Source organism: Schistocerca serialis, chromosome 8, assembly GCF_023864345.2.
Source record: "Schistocerca serialis cubense isolate TAMUIC-IGC-003099 chromosome 8, iqSchSeri2.2, whole genome shotgun sequence".
Classification (NCBI taxonomy): Eukaryota; Metazoa; Arthropoda; class Insecta; order Orthoptera; family Acrididae; genus Schistocerca; species Schistocerca serialis.
The window spans coordinates 48,114,297-48,127,814 of NC_064645.1; the positions used below are offsets into that span (position 1 = coordinate 48,114,297).

Below are 13,518 nucleotides of genomic sequence, written 5' to 3' on the forward strand. Positions count from 1 at the left end.
CTGTCCACACACGAGCAACAATCCACTCTTGCATTAGCTGTCATCGATCATCCTTCATAAAGTACCGACTTGGCATCATCCGATTTTCATCTGTTTCCAAAACTTACAGACCACCTTCGACGACTTCACTCTGATAGTGATGAAAGGGCGGAAGCAGAGCTGAGGTTGTGGCTCCGTCAAAAAAGCCAAACATCCCACAGTGACGGAATCAACAAAGTGGTCTCTCGTTGAGAGAAATGTGTTCCCGCCAGGGTGACTATGTTAAGAAACAAATATGTAGACTTAAAGAATAAAGAGGTAGAATGTTAGTGAAGTTTATTTCATTTAAAACGCGTTAATAGTTACCCCATTACTTTTTAGCACCACTTCATAATATCAAACTGACATGCTACAAAATGAGTTATCAGTAATCAAACCGTCCTCGGTCTCGGGTTCCAAACGCGCCACCAGTTAAAATTTCGGTGAATAATCAACATTGGCGACTGAAAGCTTCCAGCATTAGACGTCACCCTCAAACTGCCAACAGCCTTGTCAAAGAGGGCGCACTCAGTCTCTTCCCCATGGGGTGGGAAACCACCTCAAAAGGCGGAAGAATCAGCAATGATCAACGGCATGAGGATGCAGAAAGCGATGGAAACCACTGCGTTAAAGACAATTCACGTGTATCCACAGGACATGTGGCATGTAATTGAAAAAGTGTCATCACGATGATCTCTCCATTGGCAAAAGATTCTGGAATAGTGTCCCACTCGTATGTGCATGGGGGGGGGGGGGGGGGGTGTCCACGAGGAAAAGATTGAGTAGCTAACGGAAGGATAACATTCTACGAGTCGGATCGTGGAATGTCAGAAGCTTCAACGTGGTAGGGAAGTTAGAAAATCTGAAAGGGAAATGCAAAGGCGCACTCTAGATATAGTAGGGGTCAGATGTGTATAGGGTATATCAACAGCAGCAGAAAATGGTAGAACAGGTGTAGGATTCGTTATGAATAGGAAGGTAGGGCAGAGGGTGAATTATCTTGAACAGTCCAGTGATAGGCTTGTTCGTATCACAATCGACAGCAAACCAACGCCGGCAACGATTGTTCAGGTACACATGCCGATGTCGCAAGTTGAATATGAAAAGATAGGCAAAGTATATGCGGATACTGAAAGGGCTATAAGTACGTAAGCGAGGATGAAAACCTAATAGTTATGGAGGACTGGAATGCTGTTGTACCAAAGCAGCAGAAGAAAAGTTTACAGGAGAATATGTGCTTAGGACAAGGAATGAAAGAGGAGAAAGATTAATTGCGTAACAGCGAATTCTCTGTTCAAGAATCAAAAGAAGAGAACGAATAGTTGGAAAAGGCCGGCTGATACGGGAAGACTTCAGTTGATTACATGATGGTCAGGCAGAGATTCATAAATCAGATAATGGGTTGTAAGCCGTACACAGGAGCAGGTATAACTCAGATCGCAATATAGTAGTGATGGAGAGAAGGATGAGGTTAAAGAGGTTAGTCAGGAAGAATCAATACGCAAAGAAGTGGGATACAGAAGTAGTAAGGAATGACGAGATGTGCTTGAAGTTCTCTAAAGTTATAGAAACAACAATAAGGAACAGCTGAATAGCCAGTACAGTTGAAAAGGAACGGAGATCTTCAAAAATGAAAATCACAGAAGATGGAGAGAGAAACACCGTTACACAGAAGGTAACTGCGAAGAAACCATGCGTAACAGAAGAAATGCTTCAGTTGATTGATGAAAGAAGGAAGTACAGAAATGTTCACGGAAGTTCAGGAATACAGAAGTACGTACAAGTCACCGCGGAATGAAATATATAGGAAGTGTAGGGAAGCTAAGACGAAACGGCTGCATGAAAAATGTGAAGAAATAGGAAAAGAAATGATTGTCGGAGGAACTCAGCATACAGTAAACTCAAAACAAACTCCGGTGACAAAAAAAAGTAAAGGTAGTGCAACGAGAATTCCACTGTTAAATGCAGAGGACAGAGCGAATACGTAGAAAGAGTACTTTCAAGGCCTCTATGAGGGGGAAGATATGTCTGATGTGATAGAAGAAGCACAGTATCCGATTTAGAAGAGATAGGACATCCAGTATTAGTATCAGAATTTGAAACAGCTTTGGAGGACTTAAGATCGAAGAAGGTAGAAGGGATGGGTAACATTCCATCATAATTTAGTGTGTAAAGTGATGAGTTTGTCGACACACCATGTGGCATTCGAAAAAATGTCATCCACATAATTCCAAGGACTGCAAGAGTTGACATGTGCGAGAATTATGGCACAACTAGCTTAACAGCTACGGCATCCAAGTTTCAGACAAGAATAATATACAGATGATTGGAAAAGAAAATTGACGATGTGTTAGATGATGACCAGTTCGGCTTTAGAAAATGTAAAGGCACCAGAGAGGCAATTCTGAACTTGCTGTTGATAATGGATGCAAGACTAAAGATAGAATCAATACACGTTCATAGAATTTCTCGACGTGCAAAAGGCGCTCAACACTGTAAAATGGTGCAAGATGTTCGAAATTCCGAGAAAAATAGGGGTAAGCTATAGGGAGAGACGGGTAATATAAAGTAGGTACAAGAGCGAGGAGAGAATAAGAAGAGTGAGCTGTAGAATGCAAAAGCTGTAGAGCAAGACAGAGATTGGAACACATCCAGCAAATAATTGAGGACGTAGACTGCAAGTGCTACTCTGAGGTGAAGAGGTTGGTGCAGGACAGGAATTCGCAGCAGGCCGCACGAAACCATTCTGAAGACTGATGACTCAAAAAAAAAAGTACACGTCTTACACAACGTGTAGCTGTCATAGAGATTCCTAACACTGTTCAATTTTCCGATGATATGAAGATAATTGTAATGCGTCACGGTATACTTGGCACCAATTCTGTACATGCACTCTGTGCTTCATCGTTGTTGTTGCATTTTTTACCTTTTGCAATACCACTTGATAATGAGCTTAAGGCCAAAATGACAGCTGTTAAATAAATAATTTTTACAGTCAACAGCGAATATCATGTCCTTTAAAAATAAATATCGTGAATTTAGCTTGATGTTTCCACAAATATCAAGGATAGCTTGAGTGAGGAAAGTAACGTATTTACTAAGGATTCTACTAAATATTTTTGTATGTCGTACGTAAAATACTCTCCAAGTAATCACAGGCCGGCCGTGGTGGTCGTGCGGTTCTAGGCGCTCCAGTCCGGAGCCGTGCTGCTGCTACGGTCGCAGGTTCGAATCCTGCCTCGGGCATGGATGTGTGTGATGTCCTTAGGTTAGTTAGGTTTAATTAGTTCTACGTTCTAGGGGACTGATGACCACAGCAGTTGAGTCCCATAGTGCTCAGAGCCATTTGAACCATTTTTGAAGTAATCACAAAAACACACTGCGCAGCTAGCACTCGTGTGTGCAGAACAAAATATCAGAAACTTGTGATTCTTCAGTTTCTTCCGGCGTATTTGTTGGTCGAAGAGTCCACGGATGTACTGCCACTTCATAATGTCCACCGGGCACAATATTTCGGCGCTCGCACACGTCGCCTTCGTCAGGTGCGCTGGCGAACGGAGCTCCTGAGGGCGGGCGGCCGCCTTATATTATCCCCCCACCCCCACAGGCCGTTCTCGCCGCGGTCCGCGCCCGCAGCCGCGCGTCGGCAGTCGCGAGGACGCAGGCGCCGACGTCTGTGGCTGCGTCGCTGTAGCTGCTACATCCTCCCTGCTCGCCACATCGTGTCTCCTTAATTATTTTCAGTGCTGGCTCCCATGCCTTGCTAAGATTAAACCGCAGTCTCGGTTGATGAGATCCTCTCTGCTGCTGATTTCGATGGCTTCTCTGACAACGCTGTCCCAGCATTTAGAAGTCTGGGCCAAGATCTTGGAACGCTCGTAATCCATCTCGTGTTCTTCGGGCAAACAGTGCTCTGCGACCACCAACTTGTTAGGATACTTCAGTCGTGTGTGGCTTTGACGTTCTCAGCAGCGATCTTCGATAGTGCTCACTGTCTGTCCACACTGATAGAAAATCTGGTATATTCCAGCCTTCCGCAAGCCGAGATTATCTTTCTCACTTCCCAATAATGCTCGTGTTCTATTGGGCGGGCAAAAGACAGTTCTAACTCGGTGTTTCTATAAGAAAGAATGATACATAAACAGTGAGAGTCAGGAGCAGAAAGTGTCTGCGGCTTCTTTCAGTCCCTTGTTGACCAGTCTGGTTTGGCAGTTGAAGATCGCAACACGAAAGCTGATGTTTTAAATCTCATGTTCGAGAAATCTTTCACACAGGAGAATCGTACAAACATACCGTCATTTGATCATAGGACAGACTCCCTTATGGAAGGCATAGAAATATGCGTCCCTGACCTAGAGAAACAACTTAAAAATCTGAAAGCAAATAAATGACCGGGTACGGGTGGAAACCTAGTTCGGTTTTACTAAGAGTACTCTACGGCATTGGTCCCTTACCTAGCCTGCATTTTGTGTGAATCTCCCGCCCAACACAAAGCCCCAAGGGACTGGAAAAAGCACAGGTGACTCCAACCTATAAGAAGGATATAAGAACGGAACCGCAAAATTACAAATCCATAACTTCGGTCTGCTGCAGAGACCCAGCAGGTATTCTCAATTCGAATACGACAAAATTTCTTGAGACTGACGAGCTTATGTCCACGAATCAGCATGGTTTTAGAAAGCATCGCTCGTGCGAAACTCAACTTGCCCTTTTCTCATATGGTATACTGGGAACAATGGATGAACGGCAACAGGCAGATTCCATACCTCTAGATTTCTGGAAAGCATTTGACACGGTGTCCCATTACAGGCTGTTAACAAAGGTACGAGTATACGGAAAAAATTCGCAGATATAACTGAGTAGCTCGAACACTCGTTAAGTAGTAATTGTCCTCGATGGCAAGTGTTCATCAGAGATAAGAGTATCGCCAGGGGTGCCCCAGGGAAGTGTGATAGCACTGCTGTTGTCCTCTACACACACAAATGATTCCGCTGGCAGGGTGGGCATGGAACTGTGGTTGTTACCCGATGATGCTGTGCTGTACGGTTAGGTGCCGTCGTTGCATGACTGTAGAAAGATACACGACTTAGGCAAAATTTCTGGTTGATGTAATTAATGGCATCTAGCACTGATTGTGGAAAAACGTTAAGTTAATGCGGATGAGTAGGAAGGAAGAACCTGTAATGTTCGGGCAAAAGTATTACTAGTATCCTACACGACACAATCAAGTCGTTTAAATATCTGGACGTAACGCTGCAAAGCGATGTCAATTGTGGTGCAGAAGGCGAATGGTCGACTTCGATTTTTTGGGAGAAATTTAGGAACGAGTGGTTCACCTGTAAAGGAGACCGCATACAGGACGCTGGTGCGACCTATTCTTGAGTACTGCTCGAGTGTTTGGGATCCATACGAGGTCGGATGGAAGGAAGATATCGAAGCAGTTTGTAAGCGGTCTGTTAGAGTTGCTAGCGCAAAGTTCGAACAATACATAAGTGTTACGGAAATCTCAACTGGGAGTCCCTGGAGAGAAGGCGACGTTCTTTTTGAGAAACATTATTGAGAAAATTTAGAGAACCGGCATTCGAAGCTACTGACACCAACATACATTACGCGTAATGACCACGAAGATAAGACTTAAGAATGCATGTGTTTATGTTCCACAATAATTTCCCTCTCACCAGTCCCGTCTTGGTACTGAGCTCAGACACTAGAACAATACTTCTGAATCGATAGCGCAGTTTTTTTTTTTTTTTGGTCATCAGTCTACTGACTGGTTTGATGCGGCCCGCCACGAATTCCTTTCCTGTGCTAACCTCTTCATCTCAGAGTAGCACTTGCAACCTACGTCCTCAATTATTTGCTTGACGTATTCCAATCTCTGTCTTCCTCTACAGTTATTGCCCCCTACAGCTCCCTCTAGTACCATGGAAGTCATTCCCTCATGTCTTAGCAGACGTCCTATCATCCTGTCCCTTCTCCTTATCAGTGTTTTCCACATGTTCCTTTCCTCTCAGATTCTGCATAGAACCTCCTCATTCCTTACCTTATCAGTCCACCTAATTTTCAACATTCGTCTATAGCACCACATCTCAAATGCTTCGATTCTCTTCTGTTCCGGTTTTCCCACAGTCCATGTTTCACTACCATACAATGCTGTACTCCAGACGTACATCCACAGAAATTTCTTCCTCAAATTAAGGCCGGTATTTGACATTAGTAGACTTCTCTTGGCCAGAAATGTCTTTTTTGCCATAGCGAGTCTGCTTTTGATGTCCTCCTTGCTCCGTCCGTCATTGGTTATTTTACTGCCTAGGTAGCAGAATTCCTTAACTTCATTGACTTCGTGACCATCAATCCTGATGTTAAGTTTCTCGCTGTTCTCATTTCTGCTACTTCTCATTACTTTCGTCTTTCTCCGATTTACTCTCAAACCATACTGTGTACTCATTAGACTGTTCATTCCGTTCAGCAGATCATTTAATTCTCCTTCACTTTCACTCAGGATAGCAATGTCATCAGCGAATCGTATCATTGATATCCTTTCACCTTGTATTTTAATTCCACTCCTGAACCTTTCTTTGATTTCCATCATTGCTTCCTCGATGTACAGATTGAAGAGTAGGGGCGAAAGGCTACAGCCTTGTCTTACACCCTTCTTAATACGAGCACTTCGTTCTTGATCGTCCACTCTTATTATTCCCTCTTGTTTGTTGTACATATTGTATATGATCCGTCTCTCCCTATAGCTTACCCCTACTTTTTTCAGAATCTCGAACAGCTTGCACCATTTTATATTGTCGAACGCTTTTTCCAGGTCGACAAATCCTATGAAAGTGTCTTGATTTTTCTTTAGCCTTGCTTCCATTATTAGCCGTAACGTCAGAACTGCTCTCTCGTCCCTTTACTTTTCCTAAAGCCAAACTGATCGTTACCTAGCGCATTCTCAGTTTTCTTTTCCATTCTTCTGTATATTATTCTTGTAAGCAGCTTCGATGCATGAGCTGTTAAGCTGATTGTGCGATAATTCTCGCACTTGTCAGCTCTTGCTGTCTTCGGAATTGTGTGGATGATGCTTTTCCGAAAGTCAGATGGTATATCGCCAGACTCATATATTCTACACACCAACGTGAATAGTGGTTTTGTTGCCACTTCCCCCAATGATTTTAGAAATTCTGATGGAATGTTATCTCTCCCTTCTGCCTTATTTGACCGTAAGTCCTCCAAAGCCCTTTTAAATTCCGATTCTAATACTGGATCCCCTATCTCTTCTAAATCGACTCCTGTTTCTTCTTCTATCACATCAGACAAATCTTCACCCCCATAGAGGCTTTCAATGTATTCTTTCCACCTATCTGCTCTCTCTTCTGCATTTAACAGTGGAATTCCTGTTGCACTCTTAATGTTACCACCGTTGCTTCTAATGTCACCAAAGGTTGTTTTGACTTTCCTGTATGCTGAGTCTGTCGTTCCGACAATCATATCTTTTTCGATGTCTTCACATTTTTCCTGCAGCCATTTCGTCTTAGCTTCCCTGCGCTTCCTATTTATTTTATTCCTCAGCTACTTGTATTTCTGTATTCCTGATTTTCCCGGAACATGTTATTACTTCCTCCTTTCATCAATCAACTGAAGTATTTCTTCTGTTACCCATGGTTTCTTCGCAGCTACCTTCTTTGTACCTATGTTGTCCTTCCCAACTTCTGTGATGGCCCTTTTTAGAGATGTCCATTCCTCTTCAACTGTACTGCCTACTGCGCTATTCCTTATTGCTGTATCTATAGCGTTAGAGAACTTAAAACGTATCTCGTGATTCCTTAGTACTTCCGTATCCCACTTCTTTGCGTATTGATTCTTCCTGACTAATGTCTTGAACTTCAGCCTACTCTTCATCACTACTATATTGTGATCTGAGTCTGTATCTGCTCCTGGGTACGCCTTACAATCCAGTATCTGATTTCGGAATCTCTGTCTGACCATGATGTAATTTAATTGAAATCTTCCCGTATCTCCCGGCCTTTTCCAAGTATACCTCCTTCTCTTGTGATTCTTAAACAGGGTATTCGCTATTACTAGCTGAAACTTGTTACAGAACTCAATTAGTCTTTCTCCTCTTTCATTCCTTGCCCCAAGCCCATACTCTCCTGTAACCTTTTCTTCTACTCCTTCCCCTACATCTGCATTCCAGTCGCCCATGACTATTAGATTTTCGTCCCCCTTTACATACTGCATTACCCTTTCAATATCCTCATACACTTTCTCTATCTGTTCATCTTCAGCTTGCGAAGTCGGCATGTATACCTGAACTATCGTTCTCGGTGTTGGTCTGCTGTCGATTCTGATTAGAACAACCCGGTCACTGAACTGTTCACAGTAACACACCCTCTACCCTACCTTCCTCTTCATAACGAATCCTACACCTGTTTTACCATTTTCTGCTGCTGTTGATATTACCCGATACTCATCTGACCAGAAATCCTTGTCTTCTTTCCACTTCACTTCGCTGACCCCTACTATATCTAGATTGAGCCTTTGCATTTCCCTTTTCAGATTTTCTAGTTTCCCTACCATGTTCAAGCTTCTGACATTCCACGCCCCAACTCGTAGAACATTATCCTTTCGTTGATAATTCAATCTTTTTCTCATGGTAACCTCCCCCTTGGCAGTCCCCTCCCGGAGATCCGAATGGGGGACTATTCGGGAATCTTTTGTCAATGGAGAGATCATCATGACACTTCTTCAATTACAGGCCACATGTCCTGTGGATACACGTTACGTGTCTTTAATGCAGTGGTTTCCATTGCCTTCTGCATCCTCATGTCGCTGATCATTGCTGATTCTTCCGCCTTTAGGGGCAATTTCCCACCCCTAGGACAAGAGAGTGCCCTGAACCTCTATCCGCTCCTCCGCCCTCTTTGACAAGGCCGTTGGCAGAATGAGGCTGACTTCTTATGCCGGAAGACATATAGACAGTCGCTTTCCCCCTCGCTCTGTTTGCGAGTGGAACAGGAAATGAAATGCCTAGTAGTGGTACAGGGTACCCTTCGGCACGCACCGTACGGTGGTTTGTGGAATATCTATATGTATGTAGATGTGGAATGATGTCAGAGAGATACAAGCAAATCGTTTATAGCCAAACACGAATGTAAAGTTAATAATGATACTATTCAGTTTAATGCTATACAAGTCCTGATATAAACTGACCACTGCTACACTCACTTAGTGGTTACTAAATTCATCATTGTAGCAGTTTAAAGGAAAGCACGATTGCCAATATAGTGTTTGAGGCAGCCGGAAGTAATTTAAATTTGTGGAGCACACTAGTGACAATGTAAATGGGGCAATAACTAACCATTCAGTTATCAGTAAATGCAACCCCTGTTCATGCAAAATATGTGAAGTTCTTACTAATTTTTAAAAATGCTATCATACTGTAACAGCAAATCTTTAAGTAGATTGAAGTTCAGACATCACAATAAAAAGAAACACAAAATTATGCTGTACGGAACAGCTCCATTGATAGCTGCAAATAAACTTGGTTTTTGATATTTGTACTTACTCTGCTGACAAAATGGTGGATAAAATCCGTCATAGCATCCAGTGTAACATATCCCTGTGTACTGGTCACAAGGTTCATCGTCTTTGCATTTCCCACAACGTTGGCGACAAGATGCTCCGTAATTTCTTGAGTCACATGCTGGAACATTTATTTTACTTTAGACACAATGAATGTAATGACTCAAAAGACAGAAAACAAAACTCCTTACCGTTTGAATTGACGGCTGTGGTTACAAAACTGTTTTTACCAACAACCAATAGTAGGAAAGCATTATGGCTACATGTTATAATACTGTAGATTAATTATATTAAATTGCTTACAGTCCATCATTTTCAGTCATAGTTAACAGAACTCGTGAAAATGTAGTATCTGTGTGACAAATGGAACACTACAGGGCAACAAATTACATCCACATTGGCACATAATTTATGGATAGTTGAATTCATTTGGTGTTTAAGGTGCTAGAAAGTAAGGACATAAGAATATTTTCAGTTATTCTGTATTCTGACATGATTGTCATAAGGAGTGTGACTAAAATATAATTTAAAATTTATTTGACACTACAATAGTGAATCCAAAGCCACAGTATATAGATTTTTTTTAAAAGGAAAGGGTTACATTACCAGTTTCAACGAACTACGTGGTCATTTTCAAATGTAAAAACATCAATTGGATAATATATAATGAGAATTATGACCATACATCTGACAAAAATTACAAGAAATAATGACACCAGGCAACTGAGGCAATGGTGGCACAACCAAGTCACTGCAAGTTGTGCCTATGCTTGCCCAAATGTTCATTCCATGTCCTAAAGTAAAATAGATAAAAACTACACCATGGTGAAATTTGCCAAGAATTCCTGCAATGTGGCCTACTCTGACACAACAGTTGTATGGCTGATATATATTCACAATTCGTTGGCGTATCAAGCAGAGCAAGTTTCCATGTCGAATGCAGCACATGGTTTTACTATGTTCCGAAAGAAGAATCTCAAAACACAATGTACTTTCACGAAATGAAATGTCGTACGGCTAGGGCCTCCCATCGGGTACACTGGTTGCCATGTGCAAGTCTTTTGAGTTGAAGCCACTTTGGCGATTTACACATCGATGGGGATGAGATGATGATGACGAAGGCAACACAACACCCAGTCCCTGAGCGGAGAGAAATCTCCGACCCAACCGGGAAATGAACCCGGGCCCGTTAGCATGGCATAACGTCTCACTGACCACTTTTTTGTTGTTGATCTCATTTTGTTCTATATTGTTCGTGGGATTTGTTCAGGGCAGACGTACAATGACACCCAGTTAGGTTCTTTGTTGAGCCGTTCACTCAGTTTTTTATTACAGGAAGTAGCTAACCCTCTGACCGAACACGGTGAGCTACCGTGCCTGCATCACTCAGCTATCGATGCAGGTAATATATGTTCATGTAGAACTGACACACTTCTCCCATTATATATTCTCCAACTGAAGTTTTTACATTTGAAAATGACGACGTAATTTGTTGACACCGGTAATGTAACCCTTTCTTTTTAAAGAAAAAATATATACTGTGACCGTGACTTCATGATTGTAGTGTCAAATAAACTTTTCAGTTATAGTTAAATATCAACAAACAAGCTAAAGAGGTACGAAAAATTTAATATAAAATATGAGTAAATAGAACGAACTGAAGAATAATGTAAATTAAATTTACATACCATAGCGATGATAGTTGTATAAAATTATCTCTAGAAGTTTTACAAAACATTATGTACACCTTCCTGACACTTTATGTAAAAGGTTTATTTCTTCACATAAACTGTTAAGATGCCGTAAATACATGGCAGCCTCACAGCAAACCACATGAAGGTTTCTACTTGAACAAAAACTTCAGTTCTTTTAAGTTACTACATCCTGCTATGGTGGTAGCACCATTATTAGTGGCTAATATTAATGGCTGAGGAATCCCTGCATTGAAAATATCCACCATATACTAAAAATGGATCAATTAGTACTCCCTGTACTGCCCATGATTCAGCACTGGTACACTAAAACGTATCTCATTATGGGGAACATTCTCAATCCGACTGCCACCGTCTAAAATACGGGCGTGTTCCACTTTCAGAAAGACAAGTAAAATAAATCTTATTTCAAAGACGTAAAACCAATGCTCAGCTTAATTTCACTTATTTAATCAGTACATGATCTACAGGCTCCCTCCAGTGAGGACAAGAGGACCAGTACCAAATCTCTGTTTGCCTACATAGGACTTACGTTTCCTCTTTGAGAATGTTTTTCCTCAGGTTTGAAGCTCTCCAAACCAAATTTTATCGAACTCGGTTTGGCGGACAAGTCATAAAAATCTAACGGACAAAGTTACTTTCGCATTTAATAAAAATTGTAAGGGAGTAGGGATTTTAACACGATGAGGATAAAATATATACTTATTTATTTAAGGACATCTTATTCAAAGATTTTTTTGGTTCATGGTTTACATTTAGAACTGGAAGTTCTTTAGATCTTTCATTACATATTAGTTAATGAGCACTGATTTAATTAATGAAACAACGATATCAGTAAGTAGCTTCACTAATAGTTCAAAGTGCCGTAAGTCGTTGAACCCTTTTCAGTAGAGCCTCGTGGTTCCCCAGCGACGATGCTGGAAAAATTTAGTGCAGCTGTAATCTAAAAAGTCCGCTTTATCTGTCCCCATAGAATGAGCAGAGTCTATACGAGTGCAAGTACCCCTATTTGATGAAATTTTGACGATAGTTTCCGGCGGATGCAAGATATTATGTACCAGAAGCAGGACAACAATGATTCCTAAAGATTTAATGGTCATGCGTGCAGATTCGACCGTTCAATGCGTCCATTGGATGAATCTGCATCTGGTTGAAGAATACTAAATCGTACCTTTTCATGCTGAAAAATTGAATGTCTTTGGCTGCTTCTGGCAATATTTGCAGCCTCTTCCGTAGTTAATAGCTCATAGAGGGATAGAAAATATTTAACACCATTTGTGTGGTTGAAACTTATCTGATTTTCGATAACCGGAAAAATATCAGTTGCTGCAGCCAACAATGCGTTTCTTACACTCTTCGCTCCTTGCTCAAGACAAACAATGATAATCTCCCCAGAGTAGTGCTACAGACCAAAAGCCTCTACCTCTCTCGCAGTCAATTTAATACTCTTATGACACAATGGAACAGAACTTCACACATTACAGAATCGGTAGTTGTCGTTGTGGGTACGTAGCACCAAGCATGCCTTCATTTGCCAATAAATAAAATACAGATAAGCATGCATTAATTTGCCAATGACTAATATAAAGAGAAAGTGCGTAACATAATTTTGATTATTGAAAATTTTGCCACCACCAAGGACTGTACCGTGTTCCAAATTCGTGCATTGACCTTATAGTTATTACTGAATGTCGCTGATTGGCTGCTTAGGACAATTTTTGCAGCCTGTGAAGTAGCTGCCAATATCGTGCTACATTTCGGTCATGATTGAATATTACATTTGCATTTTAAGCAGTAAGTATGGTCATGGTATTTTAACCCTTTATTTGGAAGTTTTGCTCTCAAGCAACATCAAATTTACGTTGGCCTTATGGGACAACAAACACTCCCCAATGCCTTTTACTGGCATTGTTGCCTCCAGGCAAAGTTCCTTTACACACTGCGAATGCCAGTTGTTGTAATAGTTCAAGGTTTTCCACGCGAGATGGCAGTTTGTGCAGTGGTGTTACAGAGATCTCCTGATGTGAGCAACAGGGGTGTCTTATTTTGATTCTGAAAGAGTGGATTTCAATAAATTGGCAGTAATCTTAGCAGATTTTCTTCAAGAAATACCCAGAGGTGAGTTTACAGCAGAAATATTTCAATCTAATATTGTTTTGAATTACTTAAACAGTATAAAACTTTTATGTTGCCTGTGAGCAACATTGCCCATAGT

The 13,518-nt window shown here is 41.4% G+C and overlaps 1 protein-coding gene across 1 annotated transcript in view; it reads right to left on the reverse strand.

Moving 5' to 3' along the window:
* LOC126416586 (uncharacterized) overlaps window positions 1-13,518 on the reverse strand; it is a 347,834-nt gene that overhangs the window by 51,524 nt on the left and 282,792 nt on the right. Inside the window, exon 13 of the mRNA XM_050084338.1 lies at window positions 9,575-9,712. Within this exon, the coding sequence (XP_049940295.1) occupies window positions 9,575-9,712 (138 nt within the window). The remainder of the gene's footprint in view (window positions 1-9,574; window positions 9,713-13,518) is intronic.